Raw genomic sequence first — 21,470 nt, 5'->3', positions numbered from 1 at the left:
TTATTTGCTTATCCATTATTTATTTTGCTGCCAGTTTTTAATAAGAGATATAGGATTCTTTGAGGAGCTTGAGATAGACTGCAAAGCCACCTTGCAATTCAAAGCAAGAAATATGTTTGCTCATTTGATTTTGGAGAAATATACAATATATATGGTACTTATCATCTATACTTACCCTACTGTGTGATAGAACACCAGATCTTACCATTGACTATAACTTAGTACCTGTTAATCAACCTTTTCCCATTCTTACCTTTATTCACACCAGTCTCTGTAAATAAAAATCTTAATAAGTAGAAAAATAAGAAACAAAAAAAAAAAGAAAGAAAAAATGTGTTCCTAGACATAGGAAATCTATTTTCCAATTGTTGGACAAGATGTGACTGTTTCCTTATTAAGACACACTGATTGATATAGGCCTTGTGCTGTGAAATACTGAAATGCATTCTGAGAAATCAATTAGGACTTCTGGGAGCAGTCACACCTCCCTACCTGTCCTCACTGCAGCTGTCCTGGACTCTTATTATCCTGAATCAGTAATGTATTTTATTTGGAAGTCAAACCTTGACAAATCATTACTCTGGGATTTTCTGTTGCACCTCGTGTTAGTTTGCTTGAGCTGCCATGACAAAATTCTACAGACTGGGGAGCTTGAACAACAGAAATCAGTTTTCTCACTGTTCTGGGAAATGGATGTACAAGATTAAGGTATCAATGGGTTGCTTTCTTCTGAGGCCTTTCTTTTTGACTTTTAGATGTCTGTCTTCTTTCTCTGTTCTTATAGTGTGTCTCCTCCTTGTGTATCTGTGTCCTTACCCTTTTATTTTTTTAAGGACACCAGTAATTTTGGATTAGGTCTCACTCTAATGACTTCATTTTAACTCCCTTCCTTCTTTAAAGGCCTTACGTCTAATTGTGGTCACATTCCAAGGCACTTGGTGTTAATGACTTCAGTATATGAATTTGGGGACCAACGTTGTGGTGCAGCAGTTAAACCACACCCGCAATGCTGGCATCCTGTATGAGCACTGGTTCAAGTCCTGGCTGGTCCATTTCCAATCCAGCTCCCTGCTAATGCTCCTAGGAAGGCAATAGAGGATGGGCCAAGTGCTTGAGCCCTTATCACTCACATGGAAGGCTCAGAAGAAGTTCCAGATTCCAGCCCCAGCCATTATGGTCATTTGGGGAAGTAAACCAATGGACAGGATCTCTCTCTCTCTCTCTAACTCAAGGTTTCAAATAAATAAATAAATATTTGCAAAATAAATGACTTTGGAGGTGAGAGACACAATGCAGTGCATTTTATACCTCTTCTGTACTCAACATCATGTAGGTGCTCCATAAATTCTCATTTGACAGAGTGATCTAATGCTTAAAGTAGAATGTGGTGGCAGACCCTAGGACACAGAGACAAAGGTCAGACTAGCTTGTATGATGTGCTATTTGCAAATTATACCTTCACATTAGTCACCACTATTGGAAGCATACTCCAGTGCTTGATGGACATATCTCCGTTTAAGAACACAAAGCTCTAGCTGTGAGCATTTGGCTCAGGGGTTAAGTTGCTTTGGGACACCTGCATCCCATCTTGGAGTGCCTGGTCAGTGTTCGAGCTTCTCTGCTTCCAAGACAACTTCCTGCAAATGTGCCTCAGGGTAAAGCAACAGATGATGCCTTAAGTGCTGAGTCCCTGTCCCCCATTTGGAGTTCTAATTTCATGGCTTCTGCTTGGTCTAGCCTTGGCTGTTGTAGGGATTTGGGGAGTGAATCTGTCAAAAAAAAAAAAAAAAAAGAGAGAAAATGGTTCTAGTCAGATTGTTTTTAATGTTCATTCATTTGGAAGGTCTTTGTTTTTAATTTAACAGGCGTTGATTAATCACAAGAGAAAGAAGGCAATGAGAGTGTTGAGCTAGCCTAGAGAAGAAGCTGAGGTGGGAGGGCCTTGCAAGTTGATGAGGAAGCCTGTGCCGCTCTATGGATGGAGCAGGAAGAGACAGGAGGAAGGACACAAGTCTTGGCTTCTAGGTGGGGAATCAAGGAGTGGATGGAAATTTGACCTTGACACTCTTCTATACAGGACATGAAAAGATTTAAGCCCATAACATGATAATCCACTTTCACATCCTGCTTATGGCTGATTTCGCTCAGCACCTGAACCTCTCTTCTCATTCCTGATTTCTGACCTTTTTTTTTTTTTTTTTTTTTGACCGCACATTAATACCTGGCCTGTGTTTCTATTCCCTATATAGTTCCTGCTTCGGATCTATCACAGTGCCAACCTTCCCAGGCCCTAGAATAAAGTCTCAGTGACCCTTTGCCTTAAGTTGTATAAAGAGCCACATTTATGTTAAATTCTATAAAATATCTTGTTTTTTCTTTTCTCTTCACTTCTCTTATTTCTCTGTCATATTTAATTTTTCCCTCTTACTTCTATGTTTTGTATTTTGGATATGTCTGATTTCTTAAATCCTAACTTCTCTATGGACTGTTTTCTCTTTTGCAAAATGACCATCATTGTATGTCAGTCCTTCATTGAGAATCTATTTTCTAGCTACTGGATTTCTTGGAACAAATAAATAAATGGGCTAAGTGATGAAGTTGATACTCTAGTGGGAGAAACCGATTAAAAACCAGTGAGTAAATGATTGACTCAAGGTCTTTCTCGGTTGTGTTAGTATTTAGTAGGGAAGTCTAGAGGAATTACTAATAAATTCCAGTAATCTTCTGATGCCAGATCTCTAGATATTGCATCACAGTGGAAGGGGCCTTTGGAAAAGAGTTTTTTTTTTCCTTTCTACTCTGATCTACCTGTAGAGGGTCCTGCTTTCTGCAGTGTGTCTGATTGGCATTTCCCCTAGAGGATTATTAGTCAGTGGTAGCCATGCTAGGGCTGACGTTTCTACCCCCTCGTTTTGCAAAGCCATCCCTTCCTCAACATGCCAAATGAGGGTGACTGAAATAGAAGCCACTCATGCTGCTTGGGGGATTTCCTTCTTGGCAGTCACAGGTGCTCAGGTTGATTAAAATCATCAGTGGGGTATACTCACTACTGATTTCATTACCCATGCATAGGACTGAAAAGGAGGAGTCAGTCCCCAGCCTTTGCTCACCAGACTTGCCTAGTATAAGCAACTGCAATTGTCAAAGCTTGCATTCCTCACCACTTTATTAGTGAAATAGCAGGGCTCATGCATCTCCAGTTTCATTTGTCATGGGTGGACTTTAATTTGCTGAAAATTTTGAGTATAAATATCACACAGTTGCTCAAAAGTTTCCAAATAGCAGCTCTTAGTCAATGCAGATCTAGCCTATGAAACCATATATTCTCCCTAGACATCCTGTCCACGTGTCTTCCATATCCATGGTTGAGATGCTAGGCACTGAGCCTCCTTAAGAAGTTACTCTCAAGAGAGGGGAAAAATCAAAGTAAAGAATTTGTTTATTGGATATTCTAGAGGAGTATCCTCATCATGAAAGATCCCAGCCAAAACTTCTAGATCAAAAGACAAGTCAAGGGAATTGCATTGTAGTGTAGTGGGAAAAGCTGCTGCTCACAATGGGTGCAGGTTCAAGTCCCTGCTGCTCCACTTCTGATCCAGCTCCTTGCTCATGCGCCTGGGAAAGCAGTGGATGATGACCCAAGTGATTGGTCCCCTGGACCCAATATGGGAGACCTGAATGAAGCTCCTGACTCCTGGCTTCAGCCTGACCCAGCCTCATCCATTGCAGCCATTTAGGAAGTAAACCAGCAGATGAAAGACCTCTCTCTCTCTCTCTCTCTCTCTAACTTTTTCAAATAAATAATAAGTCTTTTTTTAAAAAAAGGGCCGGTGCTGTGGCATAGTGGGTAAATCCACCTCCTGCAGTGCCAGCATCCCATATGAGCATCAGTTTGAATCCTGGCTGCTCTACTTCCAATCCAGCTCTCTGCTATGGCCTGGGAAAGCAATAGAAGATGGCCCAAGTTCTTGGGCCCCTGTACCCACATAGGAGACCCAGCAGAAGCTCCTGGCTCCTGGCTCCAGATTGGCGCAGCTCTGGCCATTGCAGTCATCTGGAGAGTGAACCAGCAGATGGAAGACTCTCTCTCTCTCTCTCCTTCTCTCTCTGTGTAACTCTGACTCTCAAGTAAAATAAATAAATCTTTAAAAAGAAAGTGAAGTCAATAAAAGAAAAGCATAGAAAGTAATTTAATTATAGTTTCTTGTGACATGGTAGCCTTCAGAATGAAGACCCAAAGACACAGGGGAAACTGTCTATTTTATGCTTTGGTTCAGTGAAGCAGGGGAAGCCATGTAGAAATGGGATCTAACAAGAGTATAGACTGGAAGTATTACTGGAAATCATTGCCATTTAACTTAAGGATATAAAATGAGATAACACTTGATTTCCATTTCAAAGCATCCATGTCCCTCAACTTTAGTGTCCTAAGCCGTCTGGGAGACTAAGATGAATTTTTGAATTGCAGGAAGGCTTTGCATGCTCTCTTTGGCCACATAGATGGCTAACTGGTGCCAATAGGCAGATTGATGTTAGGTTTGGGAAAGACCAAGATTGCGGGATTCATCTTCCTTGGTAGTCTATGGTCCCCATTCAACCAGGGAGGCTTACAGTTAATCTACTGGAGGAGAGAACACCTGTATGTAAGTAACAGCTAAGGAATGATTGCAGATGAACTTCTAACACACACACGTACACTCACATGCACATACCTCAAGTGCAAAACACAATTGTAACGTTTTTATCTTACTCTGCTATATTTGCAATTGACAAACTTATCATCAAACAATTTTCAGATTACTGCCAACCTGTTCCAGTGTTTTTTTTGTTTATTTTTGTTACTGTCAGTGGTAAATATCCTCTTTTCCCTAGGACTGATGACACAATTGGAAGCAGCAGACGTTCATTCAGCTTGGCTTATTCTGAGTGAATAGAGAAACTTCAAGCAATAACCTTTAGCCCTACTCCTGCCTTTTTTCATCAGGGCTTGCAGGACAGAGAGCAGCTGCAGTCTCATGTCTGGCTTAGAGACCACTCCGTGCCTGCCTGCTTAAAGAAGGCTGTTCAGGGATTTGTCAGAGGGGTTGCTACTGCCTGATGTCAGAAAATGGCTGCTGTATTGTGGTGGAGAGAAGGGAGCATCCTGTGTAGGCCACAGGGTTGGCAAGGGATAGGGCTTGATCTGGACTCCAGGTCATGCTTCAGGATGGGGCAGGAAGGCAGTGTTGGTTTGGGGATTAGAAGATTATTGGAGGGCGCTCAGAGTTCTTTTTTAAGAGTAGAACATAATTCCTTGACAGCAGAAAGGTTGGGACCACAGGAAGAGGAACTTTTCAGAGAAGGATGGGACATCATTGGAGCAGACTTTTTATCAGCAGAAGCTCTGAAAAACTGCCTGTTCTGAATCCTGTTGGTTTGTTTTCTTTTGTTTTTATTTTGTGATTTGAAAATCTTTCTTGAGCTCTCTGTGCTTGAGAAACAACAGCATTACCCTTTCTCTCTTTGTCCATTACATTCAGCTAGCCTTATTTGATGTTTCTATGAAGATACAACAAGGGCAAGCAAGGAGCTTGGTGAAGCTGTTTTATGCCCCTTTTTCTTTGTGCAAGGTCTTTTTTTTGAAATGGTGTGTCAGGGTGTGTCTACTCTGTGTTGTTTTAGTTTCTGGGGCTGTAAGGCTTTTATCTTCTAATTAAGTGGTTTGATTTAGAATCTCATGTTTTTGAAAGAGAGACTAATTCACTGGAAACCAAACAGGATTGCCCTAATTGTGGGTTGTTGGTTCTATTTTGGGTGTACTACCAGTAAATTGTTGCAAGATTCCCAGTTTCTGAGTTAGGTTGATCAAGAGAATTTCATGGGAATCTGAAATTAATCAAAGGAGTAGTCAAGTTGGAACCCTCTGAACTATTTCCCCGTTTTCAGAATTTGCCTGTAATTTTCAAAATGCTTACTAATAATAAGATCTCCAGGCCCTACTGCAGAGCTGTTGAAGCAAAGTCTCTTGGGAGATGGACTAGGAATTTGCTCTGACAAGTATATGTCATGGGTCCATTTTTAGCCTAAGGATTATTGAGCTTGTGACTCTCCTCCTTACCTTCTGATTTTTAGCCACCATTGACCATCTTTTAACCAACAATACCCTGTGAACTTAGCTGATTAAATTTTACGTATGCAGCCTGCCACCAAAGTTCTGTGTGTTTGGGAATGAGATGCTTCTCCTCTGGTTTTGTAAGTAGGCATGGACAGACAGTTGAGAAACATTCTGAGTCACAACTCAAGGGCTCTCGGAGGCCCTGAGGTCAGGAGCCAGCAGTGGAAAAGTAAGTCTAAGAAGTTCTCCCAGTTTTGGAAGGTCAGTGTCCTTGACTTTTTTTTTTTTTTTTTTTTTTTTTTGACAGGCAGAGTGGACAGTGAGAGAGAGAGACAGAGAGAAAGGTCTTCCTTTGCCGTTGGTTCACCCTCCAATGGCCGCCGCGGCCTGCGTGCTGCGGCCGGCGCACCGCGCTGATCCGATGGCAGGAGCCAGGAGCCAGGTGCTTCTCCTGGTCTCCCATGCGGGTGCAGGGCCCAAGCACCTGGGCCACCCTCCACTGCACTCCCTGGCCACAGCAGAGAGCTGGCCTGGAAGAGGGGCAACCGGGACAGAATCCGGTGCCCCAACCGGGACTAGAACCCGGTATGCCGGCGCCGCTAGGCGGAGGATTAGCCTAGTGAGCCACGGCGCCGGCCAGTGTCCTTGACTTCTAACCAAAGACTTCGTAGTGTCATGAGAAAGCAGTGAAGTGAGACATATACACAGAATCTGAACATGTATGAGATGCCAGGAGTATAATTGAGACAAAGGTTTTATTGTCTGTATTTTGTTTTGATGCTCTTTTTCCATATAGCTGGTCTAGAGAGAACACAAAGTTGTTCATTGAATTCAATGCAAACTTTCTGAAAGATTACAGCATAGGAAAGGAAAGATCTGCTTCTGACTGGGTGTGATGTGCATTCTCAAGTCTCCCCCTTCCTAGACACAGTGTACACTACAGAGTGCAAAGTGTAATTTTAAGAGCCTTGTAATTCTTTACAAATTAACACAGCAGATGGTGTTTATGGGAGCCACATTGGGAGGAATATTTGGGACGATGTGAGACATGTGTTCTGGGGTTTCGGCCTGCTTTCCACTTAGTTTAGTTTTTAACTGTCAAGCTGCAAAAATGGTATTTGCTTCACAAAGTTTTCATTGGTTGTAGGTGTGAGGAAATGCCCCACAAGATGGCTCTATAATGGTGAAGATTCCAAGCATTCTCAATGAGGCCTGTGACTCACCTAACCTAGATACTTGTTCTTGGTCAGGTGGTGATAGCTCCTGAGCTTTGGTGCTAGACTTAGGCAGCAGCCAGGGCTTGGCCTCTGCCTTGGGAACGAGTGCAGCAAGTTGAGGGAGACTCCCAGGTGTGCTGAGTTCCACCCCAGGAAAACAATAGGCGCCACAAAAGGATCATCAATGAGACTGGGGACTCTGGATGGGGCTTGTCAGTGTACAAGCAGTTAAAGCACCTCTTTCATTGTTTTAACAGGTCATGTAGTTAAAACAGAAACAACCTGTTAGTTCCCTCTTCGTGATCAGCCTATGTGGTAGGTGATCAGAACCTGTGCAGTTGCTTTCCGGATAGTGCTGACCATCTGGAGGTGGGTAGGAGAGGAAAGAGAAGGTTCCAAGATAGACTGGGTGGTGGTGGTGCCAGAGAGAACTCCAAGAGGCAGGCCTCACTGTAGGCTTTGGCAAAGACAAAGAGAAGTCAGGATTGATTAGAGCAGGACAAGAGTCCTGGCTTTTGCACATACATAAAGGTATCTCTGGGGATGTCCTGGGCAGGCAGGAGGTGCCTGATACTCCCAGTCCTTGTATTTTCTCTGTCTTCTGTCACCCGCAAGCCTTCTTCATTTTCTTTTGCTATAGGACTGGCAAACAGAAAGATCCCAGGTGTTTTCTTTGTCCCCTTCAGGGTTCTTCCAATCTCTTAGAAGCACCATTTCATCAAATCCATTTCCAATTATTACCTAGCATCCTACATTTATCTACTCCTACATCTATTATTAGACAAATATCATTTACTTTTGTGTTTTTTCTTCAAGGGTGTGCACATCTTAATCCCATGCATGCAATCAAAGGGTTTGTCTCCTAGGACTTTTTCTTCCTGCATGAGGAGGTTTTGAATGGGGAAAGAAAGGAATGAGGGTAGAAAGTGTCGAAAGGGAGAATGCTGGCAACAATATTATTCTACCATCAGTTAAGACACAGCTAGCCTTCAGTCCCTCCTCTGCAAAAAAGCAGCCTTGTCCATGTCTGTAATGTCAAACAGCTAGAATGTTAATTGTTTCTTCATTTTTATCTGATACATATTTATATGTACATTTCTATATGTAATTCTAATTTGTTTAGCACCTACTCTTTGTAAGACACTGTGCCAGAAACTTCTGAATTTCAAGGAAATATAATTGGCTGACACTCTCCTGTCCTTGAATTTCTGTGCCTTTAATTAGGAAAAAAAACAACATATACTCTTGACAGGCTACTGAACAACACAGGATCATAATGATGCTTCTTACAAACATGTATATAGTGTGACATCTGAAATTCAATTAATAATGCAAAAGCTGAACACAATATACAATTATTGCCTAGGTGAGAATTGTTTCTAAAAAACCAATCTAATAGTAGCAATGACTATTGGTGCTCAGAGGGTTACTTTGAACTGAAAGGGAAAGGGAGGGGTGATGAAGGAATTACAATATAAACTGGCTCTTGATAGATTGGTAAATGAGGCGGGGGTGGGACAAGGCTTGGGGTCTCCACATGGATATACTTTCCATATGTTGTGATAGTTTCTACCTGAATTTTTTCTGATTTCTGTGGCTTCTTGGTAATGTGAGTTCAGTTATTGATCCTTTTTCTGAGGTGGTAGAAAATTCTAGACTTTAGGGATCTTTTAGATGTTGATAGCTTTAACTGTAACAGTAGGTTGGGGAATATGCATTTAAAAACCTTGAATTTCATTGAAACTTAAATCATTTATTCAGTGTGTGTGTGTGCGTGTGTGAATGTGTGAATAAAATCAATGGGAATTTGCACTTCGCCTTGACTACTTTCGTCTCAACTGAAAGATGAAATAGCATTTTTTATCAGTTTACTCAGTTCATGGTCTCTTACAGGTTTATAAGGAATGTGTGGTTAATTAACCCTGGCTTTTAGTAATTACCCAAGGTTGGGAGTAGATGGTGTTTTGAAAAGTATCTTCTATACAGGGTTGCCTGACAGATAATCACTGAGGACTACACCTGTGTTGATAAACTAAATCAAGGAGCAAGAATTGTAACATTACACAGGTGCCAACCACTTCCTGTGGCTTTGATAAGCAAATTGTGAAGTAGGTGAAATTTATTTTTAGGGCTCTACATTTTCCAAATTATCTGTCTCTTTCATACTTACTTCTTATCCCCAGGTGCCTACTTGGACCATCCATTTTTATATCTATAAACAAGTGTTTCCAGAGCACTTCTTAGGAGTTTGATGTGGAGTCCTCTGGGAGTAACACCAGGCATTCTCCACTCGTGAAGTACTTGGCTTCTGCTCTGCAGCCATATGACAACTTGATTAATAATACAGGCTGATAGCTTGCTCACATGCGAATCACTTGGCACAGTACCTAGTCTCAGGATGTGGACAAAGCAGAAGATCTGCATGAACTAGATGAGTGCAGGAACATTCCCTAGAAGAGAGAAGTGTTGACTGTCCCTTCACAAACGGGTAGAACCTAGTTAGGTGAATGGTTCATTCAAGGAGGAATAGACCCTTGCAGTCAGGCACCAACATAAATCAAAACGGAGGCCCAGAATTGTGAAATTTGGGGATTCGAGATGTAGATCATTCTGAAAGGGAGAAGCAGATTCTGAAGTCTTAAAATCTCAGCTCAAGAATTTCATGGGAAACAGAGTCAGTAAGAAGTAAATGAGAACCGAGGACAGCTGAGCCGAGAAGATGGCAGCTCATTCTTAGTAGGTGAAGCGAGGGAGGATGAAGGAAGAAAACCCACAAAGGATGCCAAAGTGTTGGGGGTGGGGTGGGGTGTCAAGGGCAAAGGCTTTGAGGAACAATATGAATCCTAGAAAATGTGTGATGTGAAATCTCTCAGGGGTAGTGACTAATCAAGTTCATGGGAGAGAGAAGGTGATGTGATCCTGGGATTTAGAGCTTGGCCAGTGATTGCTGCTGGGGAAAACCCTGCACGTGACCGTGGGTGCCCTGGGAAGGCTAACTTTCTCAGGCAATGCACCAGACCATTTGGAACCTTGCCTGAGGTCCACCCTGCCCCTCCTTCAGGTTACTTGGACCTTCAAAGGATTTTTTACTTTAAGATTTCTGATTTAGCCAGGACTTTCAGGTTCTAAGTGGTAGAAATCCAACGCTAACAGACACGGAACAATTTATTAAGCAGGCAATCCACTGAAAGATATTTCTGACTTTAGGAGCAATTGGATTCAAGAGGCCAAATGTTTCATTCCTTGATTTAATAAGATGTATGAAATCTCTGCTATGTGTCAGGTGTCAGCCCACACTCTAAAGATAGAATGAGAAGCAAAACAATTGCTTTACAAGTTAATGTATACTGTATGCTAAATGTATCCCTCCAAAATTCTAATGCAGAAATGTAACCCCCCAGTGAAATGATATTTGGAGTTGGGGGCTATTGGGAAGTGATGAGATCATGAGAATTGGGGGCCTTGCACATGGAACTATTACCCATATGATAGAGACCCTAGAGGGCTGCCTCACCCTTGGCCATCTGAACACACAATACAAAGATGGTCCTCTCTGAACCAGGAAATAAGCCTTCACCAGGTACCCAGGCCCTGGTGCTTTGATCTTGGACTTCCTACCTTCCAGCACTGTGAGATAAAGATTTCTGTTGTGGATAAGCCTAATGGGTTAATGGAAAGGATGAACCCATTTGATTTGACCCCAAAAGTGACTTTCTTCCTCTTTCTTCTTCCATTCCTATCTTCCTCTTCCTCTCTATTCTCTTTCCCTCACTTCTCATTCCTGCCTTGCCACAATTTCTCTCATAACCTTTTATTTTCCCTCTCCCTTCTCCTCTGGGTCTACTTGTAGGATCTATTTTTGGAGATTCCCTGATAGTGCAAGGTTTATCTAATACCAGTTTATCAGTTACAGTAGGGAAATATATACCTTCTCTCTAATACTTCCACAGCTGATTCTCACTAATTTGTGTGTTATCATGAGTTTATCTGTTGGCCAGAGAGCCTTGACTGAGAATCAGGAAGAAAAATTACTGGGATGCTGCTGAAAAGACACAGATAAGTTGATGGAAGGGTGAAAACAATGGCAATCTGCTTTGTTCTCCCTGAGTCAGTCCTTCTTTGTGCATAGTCCAATTGAATATTTATACTGTTATAATGGGTAGGGCCTGGAAGTCCTGCTAATAACACCATGCTGTCATTCTTACATTATCTACATTATGTGTTAATTATTCTTCCTTTGAGCATTGATGAGGTCTGGCAGAGAAGGGTCACGGATGCATCAGCTTTTCCCTTTCCACTTTTACCTCCTTCCCATCCTCACAACCACTATGGGGTCCAGAAAATCTTGATTCTGATGTGATCACAGTATCTTGATAACATATTTGCTTGTGGCCACTGCTCAAATTTCCTCCACTGTAAAGAGGTACTGCCTATTTCTATTCCAAGAGAAATGTCATTATAGAGCAAAAAAGGAAATATTTAGAAAGTTCTAGACACTCAGACTATGATTTATACATAATGTACAGGTATCATGAGATGTTCAAGGTTCTGTAAATAATGGTGCTATTTGTAGTAAGGATATGAATTCTCTATGCAGTGTTTGAGGGTAAGTGGGCACCCCTCCAAATATGATGGGGTGACTGCTGGATCAATAGATAATTTTTTCTCCTCCCTCCTGTTATCTAAATCATAGGTTTAAATGACAGTACATTGTGTTGAAGATAGAGTTCACAGCACATTATTGCTTTCTGCCATTCTGGCGATTTTGACTTCCACTTCTCTAAAATGACAACAATTTGAAGACTTGGCATTTGATTAGCCCCTCATACATCCAATATATTAGAGTCACAGCTATACACATTTTAAAAATTCTTCATACATCCAGTCAAGGAGATAGTCAAACAGATAGCTTCAAAGAAAAGGAAGAGAGCAATAGATGTCTGTCCTTTATAGCCATGCCCCATGTATTTACTGTTGTGCCCTGGAACCTGGTTGATATGCAACCATGGAACTGATGAAAGTGCCAGGATGTTGATTGGTGTTCCCAAGGCCACCATGAGTGACTGCTTGTATTAAACAATAGAGTTAGGTGGGATGAGAGACTGGGATGGAACAGCATTTAATGAAATACTCATTTTCAGGGATCTAAAAATTAATATCATTTACAGCTGTGTATTACTCAGCATGTTAATATAACCACATTATACACATCTTTAGTGTTTTGGAAGGAGTGAGGAGACAAAGAGAGAGAGACAGAAACAGAGAGAGAGAGAGAGAGAGAGAGAACAGATAGAGCCTTGTCCAACATGTACGAAGTCTTCTGTAAAGGAGCCAAGGGTAGTATTATAAATATGACCATTGAAATAAAATGTTGTGCTTTTCTTAAAGACTAGTTGTAAAAATCACAACTGGCATGAATGGCCCAGTCCTTCTGTTTAGGGCTCAACTGGAAATGTGAAGGTCTTTCCTGCACCATCTGATACTTGGGCACACTGGATGTGAATTGAGAGCCAGAGGAAGGGAGAATAATATGTCCCCTATAGAAATCAAAATCAGGAAATGTATTCCCCACCTTCTCATCAGATCAAGCCGTGGACCTACCTTGAATGTGTTTTGTAAAATAGCACTCAAAGACTAAAACAAAGTTTAATAAATACACACCTTCCTAGCACAGCAGATGGTGACTAGAAAAGGCACCTGCAGCAGTGGGAGCACTCCTGCCTGCCTTCTTCTTTTTCTTTTTAATAATGATTTATTAACTGACTATCTCAGTTGTAGACTCAATCCTCTGTAGGTAAAGATAAAGAAGACAAGTGAGGAGCAGGCCCAAGACAGGTTACTTTCTGTGGGCAGAAAGCAGCATAGGAAATAGTCCTCAGATTTTGTTGATAGCCTTTGAAGAAAAATACATGAAACTCTAAAACCATAGGATCCAAGCAATTTGGAGGTAATTTAGATACAGAATAGGAGAATCTCTGGACTGGAAGACTTGAGCTGCTGGTCAGATATTACTGGCAAAGTGATCTGAATCACTCTGCCTCTCTCTACACCTGTCCTCCTCTTCACTGGACATGAAGGGTTGGAGAAAGGGAGACAGCTGACATTGACTGCATTAGCTCACTTGGTCAGATACTGTGCCAAACACCTCACAGGTCCTATCCCTTTTAATGATCACAGCAGTTCCATAAAACAAAGGATTATCCGCTTTCTAGAGATGAGAAAACCCGGAGTGGCTGCGAATTCCCAGCCCTTTCTGCAGAGCCTCGATGGCTTCCCCTAGAACTGGGAAGGGTGATTCTGTGTTCTCACTGGTTGTCCTGGCTCAACAGCCCACAGTTCTGTACCTTATCTCTGACTCCTTTATTCTACAGATGCTAAGCCTAGAGGCAAGTGATGTTGCCAAGTCACTCAGATAGGTATTGGCAGGCAAGGGTCACAACTAGTTTTTGTTTTCTTCTTTTCAGGCAAGGCATGGAATAAGTGGAGGACTGACACAATATCACACATCATGATATTATCAGGTGATGATGTCGGAAGGAAAACTTAGGACTCCTTTCATATCCGCTTCTCAAACTATTTTTAACGTGTAGAGTTTGAAAGTTTGAGCTGGGGGAGACATGGATGAGGCTTCTGTTTGAATGCCTAGGAAATAGAATTTGCTCTTAATGAGCAAACCACCGATTACTTAACAAATACATCTAAGAATCTGCTATGGAAAAGACTGATCTGGAGTTTCCACTCCTTAAGAATATCCCAGACTAGTTGTCTATTTAAAAGGAACTGCCCAAAATATTCCTTCCTTAAAGAGAAATAACTTCTCCTTTAGGGATTCTAGTTTTTGGCAAGGATTTCAAATGTTATCTGCCTGAATAGAGAAAGCAGAAGTACAGGTGATCCAAAAATAGTTTCTAGGTAGTTTCTAAATCAGTTCTTTAATTTTTTCCAAGGCAAAAATACTTTTCTAATTACCCTGAGTACCGTTAATGCCTTTTATTGTTTCCAGCACATTGACATCATGATTGATTGGCCTGCTAACCTTGTGCAGAAGACAGAGCATTTATTATGCTACCCATTGTGCCTATGAGAAAACTCAGACATAAAAAAGTGGGGTGAATCATTATTCTAAAATCAAAGCCTAATAAAATGGGACTGACACTAGGACGCAAGTCAGTCTGTCTTCTCTTTCTTTAGATGATTGGCTTCCTGTCCAATTGAGGATGATGATTTAAATTTATGTCCACATGCAGACATAAAAGGGCAGGGGAATGGATGGCAGGTGGCTTGTAAGTCCCCATTTTCTGTGCAAATCTGAGTATTGATTGGGATATTATTGTTATCTCTGCCTGCATACCTTACTTTTTATAAAATGGGAGCTAGTAAGGGGCCAATGAGTTGACTATTCCAGCCAATGTCCAAAGTTACCTAAACTCTAATCCTTTCTCTAACAATCTGCAACCTCCTAAACAGTGAAAGAAATACAGCAGCATGCCCACTGCATTGCTGGATTGCCTTCAGCCAAAGACTAGGAGGCTGGGGAAATTGGCATTGCAAATACCACGTAAATAGAATACCAACAACAGTGATGTGGAATACTAACATCTTCAGAGATTCTCTGAGCTGGCAGACCAAGACAGCATCAGCAGTAATCACATCATAAAGAAGTTCTCCTAAAAAAAGCTCTACAGCTGATGTCAACAGATCCCTTGCCATCATGGAGAAAAGGCTGGCCTGTTCTGCTTAGTGTCTTCCCAGAGCAAATCTTACCATTTCTTTCCTTAACGCCTTTCTTTTTTGCCACTCCAAGTGCTTCTCTTTTCTATTCTCATCTTACCCAGGCTATAAGTTCCAGCTCTTTTCCCGTGGCCCTCTGTGACTGCCTGACTTTCCAAGTGCAACCTGCTCTGAGTAACTTGACAAGCCCTTGACAATGGTTTCTGCCTGGCCATTAGCACTGACAGACTCATGTTCTGGTCCCCTCACCTGTATTAGGAGCTCACTGAAGGTGGGGAGGCTTTCACGTTTTGTGTGTCCCTCGTGGTGATCAATGTGATGCCTCCCTTCTAAGGGCCATGTGCCTTAGAATTGCAGGTTATTGATGCTGGATGAGTGACAGAACCTCCGCCCACAAAATGGGGCAGTCACTCTCTCACATGTCTGTGACAGCCCCAGGTACAGTCCTGACTATGACTGTCACACCTGAGGATGGGGTTTCACCCATAAACAATACAGGATGCCCAGCTAAATGTGAGTTTCAGATAAATAATTATATATATTTTTTGACATGCATTCCTCAATTTTTTAATGTTGAAAATTTTGAGGGCTGGCACGTGGTCCTGTGAGTTAAGCTGCCACCTGCAGTGCTGGTATCCCACATTAGAGCCCAGTTTGAAACCTGGCTGCTCCACTTCCAATCCAGCTACCTGCTGATCTCTGGGAAGTCGGCAGAGGATGGCCCAGGTGGTTGGGCCCCTGCCACCTGTGTAGGAGACCCGGATGGGGTGCCAGCCTCCTGGCTTCAGCCTGGAACGGCCCTGATTGTTGTTGCCATTTGGGGAGTGAACCAGTAGCTGGAAGATCTCTCTTTCTCTCTCTTTTCTCTATCACTCTCTCTCTCTCCTACCCTCCCTTTCAAATAAATAAATAAATCTTTAAAAAAAAAGTTTAAAATGTTAAAATGTCATGTGATGCTGCACTTACAGGATTCTCTCTACTCACCTCTACCCTAACCCCAGTCCTGTCAGATCCTATCTTTATTTAAAATTTTGATATTTTGTCAGCCTGTTTTTATTTTGGCATGAATTTTGTTTTCTTAATGTGCTGCTTCAAAATATTATTTATATTGAATGCTGAGTTCCTCTGTGCCTCCTTAAATCCCCATCCCCATTCTCCCCTGGCTGGCTCTGATCCTCATTTTCCCATTTATAAAGTGGTGATACAGACACATCAGTGCGGGCTGGAATGAGCTCCGTGTCTTGCACTTACTCTCTGCAGTTTGTGCATCCCAACTGTCTTCGATTTTTTTTTCTTTTGTCTGTTGAAACAAGTAGTGATCCACTCTTCTCTGTCATAGCCACAGTGAAACCAAACTGTTGACTCTTCATTTTTTAAAGTAAGTCTTCATCACTGCAGTAAGTGAAGAGGACACAGGGAATCCACGGGTCTCAGAAATAGCACAGTCCTGATGGCTTCAGTAGTGTTCCATGGTCTAAGGGCAGCCATCTTGGTAAGGATAAAGCCGTCTTTGAAAAGAATAGCCCAGCTGCCGAGTAAGGGGAGGCATGGCCCGGAAGTCACACTTGCTGCACCGCCACCTGCCCTACAGTGATAAATGGAACATTGTTCTCCAGAGACTTGTGTTTTCTGAGAGCTGCTTGCAGGGTGTTCCAAAGTTGAAGAATGTTGGTGCTGACACTGGAGCCCCATGCTTGCAGTAACAGCATCCTATTTGACATGCTGGCTGGAGTCCTGGCTGCTCCCCTTCGGATTCAGCTTCCTGCAAATGCGACCGGGAAAGCAGCAGAAGGCGGCCCAAGCACTCAGACCTGCCACTCATGTAGGAGACCAGAGGGGAGGTCCAGGCTCTGGCTGCAGCCTGGCCCAGCCCTGTAAGGGCCATTTGGGAAGTGAGCCAGCTGATGGAAGATTGTGTGTGTGTGTGTGTCTGTCTGTCTGTCTCTGTCTCTCCCTATCACTCTGCCATTCAAATAAATGAATATTTTAAAATGCTGTAAAGTGTTGAGGATGGCATTGTAGCGTAGTGAGTGATGTATCTGCCTGGGATTCTGTCACCCTATATGGGTGTTGGTTCAGGTCCCAGCCCAGTATCAGCTGCTCCACTTCCAACCTAGTTTCCTGCTAGTGGCCTGGGAAAAGCAGTGGAAGATGACCCAAGAGTTTGCATCCCTGCAACCCTTAGGAGAAGACCCGGATGAAGCCCCTGGCTTTGGCCTGTTGGGGCCATCTGGGGAATGAACCAGCAAATGGAAGATCTCTGTTAGTTTCTCCTTCTTTTTCTGTAACTCTTTTCTTTTCTTTTCTCTTCTCTTCTCTTCTCTTCTCTCTCTCTCTCTCTCTTTTTTTTTTTTTTTTTTTTTTTTTGGCAGGCAGAGTGGACAGTGAGAGAGAGAGACAGAGAGAAAGGTCTTCCTTTTGCTGTTGGTTCACCCTCCAATGGCCACCACGGCCGGCGCACTGCAGCCGGCGCACTGCAGCCGGCGCACTGCGCTAATCCAAAGCCAGGAACCAGGTGCTTCTCCTGGTCTCCCATGGGGTGCAGGACCCAAGGACCTGGGCCATCCTCCACTGCACTCCTGGGCCACAGCAGAGAGCTGGCCTGGAAGAGGGGCAACCGGGACAGAATCCGGTGCCCCGACCAGGACTAGAACCCAGTGTGCTGGCGCCGCAGGCAGAGGATTAGCCTATTGAGCCATGGCGCCGGCCTCTGTAACTCTTTCAAATAAATAAGCGAATTTTTTTAAAGTTGTAAAATGCTAAGCACTTCATTTTAAGCTTTCTGTATTTACAAACCTCAGTGAATATATCTGAGTTAGTATATGAACGTGTGAAAGGATGGTGGTAATTTAGAGGCTGTTAGGTGACTTAAAGTACACAAGTATATGTCTTGGTTTTGACTAATTTTTTTTTTTTAATTAAGGGAGAGAGAGAACAATTCTATCTGCTAGTTTACTTCACAGGGCTGATACCAGGAACCGGGAACCAGGAACTAAACCAAGGTCTCACAAGGGCGAGAGAGACCCAGTTACCTTCACATCACAACAGCCTCCGAGTGTCTGCATTAGCAGGAAGCTGGAGTCAGGAGTGGGAGCTGGGTGTTGAACGCAGGCACTCTACTAAGGGCCATGGGTGTTATTGCTGGCATCTTGCTCATTAAGCTGAGTGCCTATGCTGGGTTTTGACTTTTTAAAGAAAATTTTATAGGAATATGTATCAGATGTTCAGAAAAAGTGGTTAATTAAGCAAATTGCAGAAAAGACTGAGTGCTTTAAACCCAGCTGTATAGATCTGCTATGTATGTCTCGAGCTCCTGTGTTCAAGGTTTTGTCTTTGAAAAAGAATATTAGTATGTCTGGATGGCAATTTTTATGGGTCCCAAAAACATACTGTTCATTATAGAGTACTGTGGCCTGGCATCTCATTTCATCATACACTAAATTACTACAGAGACCTACATGGTTCTGTACTGAGTATGGAACAAGAAAACATTTGCCACAGGGACCATAAGTAAGTAAATGTGCAGAGATTTTTGTTTGCTTGTTTTTTTTTAATCTAAAGTTCAGATAATCTAATAAATTTGACAGTCTTTGAAACGAATTTTCTCTTAAAGGAAAGATAATTTTAGCCATTAAATTAGTATACTTTTCATCTGTGGGGATTCAGTTGCTGTGTTTTTTTAAAATTTTTTTTAAGATTTACTTTATTTTATTTGAGAGTCAAAGTTACAGAGAGAGGGAGAGGCAGAGACACAGAGAGAGATCTTCCACCTGCTGGTTCACTCATCAGATGGCACCAATGGTCATGAAACCAGGAGCCAGGAGCATCATCCAGGCTTCCCGCATTGGTTGCAGGGGCCCCGCCACTTGGGTCATCTTCTGCTGCTTCCCCAGACACATGAGAAGGAGGTGGATCAGAAATGGAGAAGCTGGGACAGGAACATATGGGATGCTGGCATCACAGGCAGTGGCTTTATCTGCTCCACTACACCACCAGCCCCTAAGTTGCTGTTTTAAAAAGATAAAAAAGTTTCTGTTTTATCTAGTTTTAATTGTATTTATAGTCATCAAAAAATAGGAAAAAATAGGAAAATAATGAAACTGCTAAGAGAATAATTTATTAAATTCCCCTCCCTTCTCCTTCTTTCCCTCTCCTTTTTCCTTCTCTTCCCTTCCTTTCTCTCCCCTTCCTCCTCTCCTCTATCTCTATTGTCTCTATCATCTCTATCTCCATCTCCACCTCCGCCTCCGCCTCCGCCTCCGCCTCCGCCTCCGCCCTCTCCCTACCTGGTATAGTCAGAAGGGAAATTTTCCTGATGACCCCCACTGTGGGTTGCTTGTTATTCTCACGTTTCACCTAACATTCTCTGCATGACAGAGTAGAAATTAGGAACACTGAATTTTCTATTGAAGCATCTCTTGACTTTGGTGCAGAACTTGTAATGTGACTTACACAATATGGGCAAAAAGTTCTGAATTCTGATATTTACTTACAACCCTTTCTATTTACTTTTTATCATCTTGATTATCTTCCACTCAAAAAGTACATAATACAGAAGTACAAAATATTTGTACTTGAAGGCAAAAGCAAAGCATGCTTACTGTGTGTCATTGCTAAATGTCAGCGGGAAGGAAAGATGGCTATACATAGAGGTGAATATCGACATGTATGTAGCCATCCTGAGATTGGATGGCCTTGGGTCAATTTTAATTTTTATTTCAGATGGAAACAAGCAGCTTTACAGACCAGATTGTGTTAAGTGTGTATTAAAAAGAATCTATTTGCAGGAGTATGGGGGACACAGGGGTGGGAGGGGTGTTGTGCTCTAAAACTCAAGCGTTTTCCTGAACTTATGTTTTAACCTTTAATATCTTTAGCATTGAATTCTCTAAAACAGAAATTATTTCTCTTTTTTTCATAGACTGGAAGGAAAGAAAAAGGAGATCCTCTAAACATTGCAATTGATAAGATGACCAAGAAAACAAGAGATCTCAGGAGACAGGTATTGTTTTTTGTTTTTCTTTTAAGTGCATGGTGCTTACTAACCATCTCCAAAAACCACCTTAGAGTGAACAGGGACCTGAACATCAGCTCTAATGTGTTCAGAGACACAGAAACGTTTCATCAGCAAAGTGGAGATGGATGAGTGGGGAGGCGTGCTGGCAGCAAGGCTGGTGATGGAACCAGCCCTGAGGGGTATCCTGTCACTGACCAGACAGAATCTTCCCAGGCAGAGACTTGAATTCACTGCCTACTACCTCTGATTTCACTTTTCCAAGTCCAGGGATGGCAAGAGTCTCTGATTTCAGTGGGTTTGTTACTGATCAAATTCCTGAGGCATTAAATGGTAAGCCAGAATACTAATGGTTAATGAGAGTTGCAACTCTCAATCTGATAGGTGAATCAAGATCTCTGGCCCATGGTGTTGTGCTGCAATGGGTTAAGCCACTGCCTGCAGCACACAGTCATCCCATATGAGTGCCGGTTCAAGTCCCAGCTATACCACTCTGATCCAGCTCCTTGCTCATGTGCCTGGGAATGTGGAGAAAAGCTGGATTGGAAGAAGAAGCCAGGACACTGACCAATACCCATAAGGGATGCCAGCGCCACAGGCAATAGCTTAAACTATTATGCAACAGCACCAGCTCCTTCAAGATCTTTGTGAAGAGTCCTGGTATGAATGGATTTCAAAAATACTTAACACCAAAATAAGCTTACCCTTTAAGTCCATTTTCCTTTTTAAGATTTATTTATTTGAAAGACAGAATGAGACAGGGAGACAAAAATGTAGATGCAGAGGAAGAGAGAGAAGGAGTGCAAGAGAGAAAGATAGAGATGGCTCTTTTATCTGCTGGTGCACACCTCAATGTCCACAACAGCTGGAGCTGAGGCAGGCTGAGGTCAGGAGCCTGGACCTGCAGCCTGGTCTCCCATGTTGGCAGCAGGGACTCAAGTACTTGTGCCATCATGCGCTGCCTTTCCAGGCACATAAGCATGAAACTGTATTGGAAGCAGAGCAGCCAGGACTCAAACAGCAGCTTAACCTGCTGTCCCACTACTCCCTCTCTGCACGAACTTTTTAAGTACCTTCATATACGTTTTGAAACATGACATTGTAAATAAGTACACTTATTTTGTGCCAGTTAAAAGCAAAGTAAATAAATATATAATTTAAAAAATAAATGGCTGATGGCATGATTAGTCTGCTGGGCCCATTTTTGTCTAGGGAAAAATATTTGTGCTAAGAATCCCTTTTTAATTTTCAAAGTGTTGCATGAACAGTGGTAAATATTCCATTTGGATCATTATTTTCAGTGTTTCTGTGGTGAGCCCCACTTTATTGAGTAGTATGCTTTCTTTAGAAGAGATTCTACCATTCATTAAGTTACAATCGATTTCTACCTGAAGGCATCTTGTCTCCTACTGGT

At 42.4% G+C, this 21,470-nt stretch overlaps 1 protein-coding gene across 7 annotated transcripts in view; it reads left to right on the top strand.

The window, feature by feature from the left end:
- CTNNA2 (catenin alpha 2) overlaps window positions 1-21,470 on the top strand; it is a 1,277,539-nt gene that overhangs the window by 971,110 nt on the left and 284,959 nt on the right. For all 7 annotated transcript variants that reach the window (XM_051842709.3, XM_089327497.1, XM_051842710.3 and 4 more), the window contains one exon: window positions 19,964-20,044. In XM_051842709.3, coding sequence (XP_051698669.1) covers window positions 19,964-20,044 — 81 coding nt within the window. The remainder of the gene's footprint in view (window positions 1-19,963; window positions 20,045-21,470) is intronic.

The sequence above is a fragment of the Oryctolagus cuniculus genome, chromosome 2, assembly GCF_051225735.1.
Source record: "Oryctolagus cuniculus isolate XC-2025 breed Fujian yellow rabbit chromosome 2, ASM5122573v1, whole genome shotgun sequence".
NCBI lineage: Eukaryota > Metazoa > Chordata > Mammalia > Lagomorpha > Leporidae > Oryctolagus > Oryctolagus cuniculus.
Note: the sequence above shows the minus strand (reverse complement) of the source record. Positions and strands in the feature narration are given on the sequence as shown.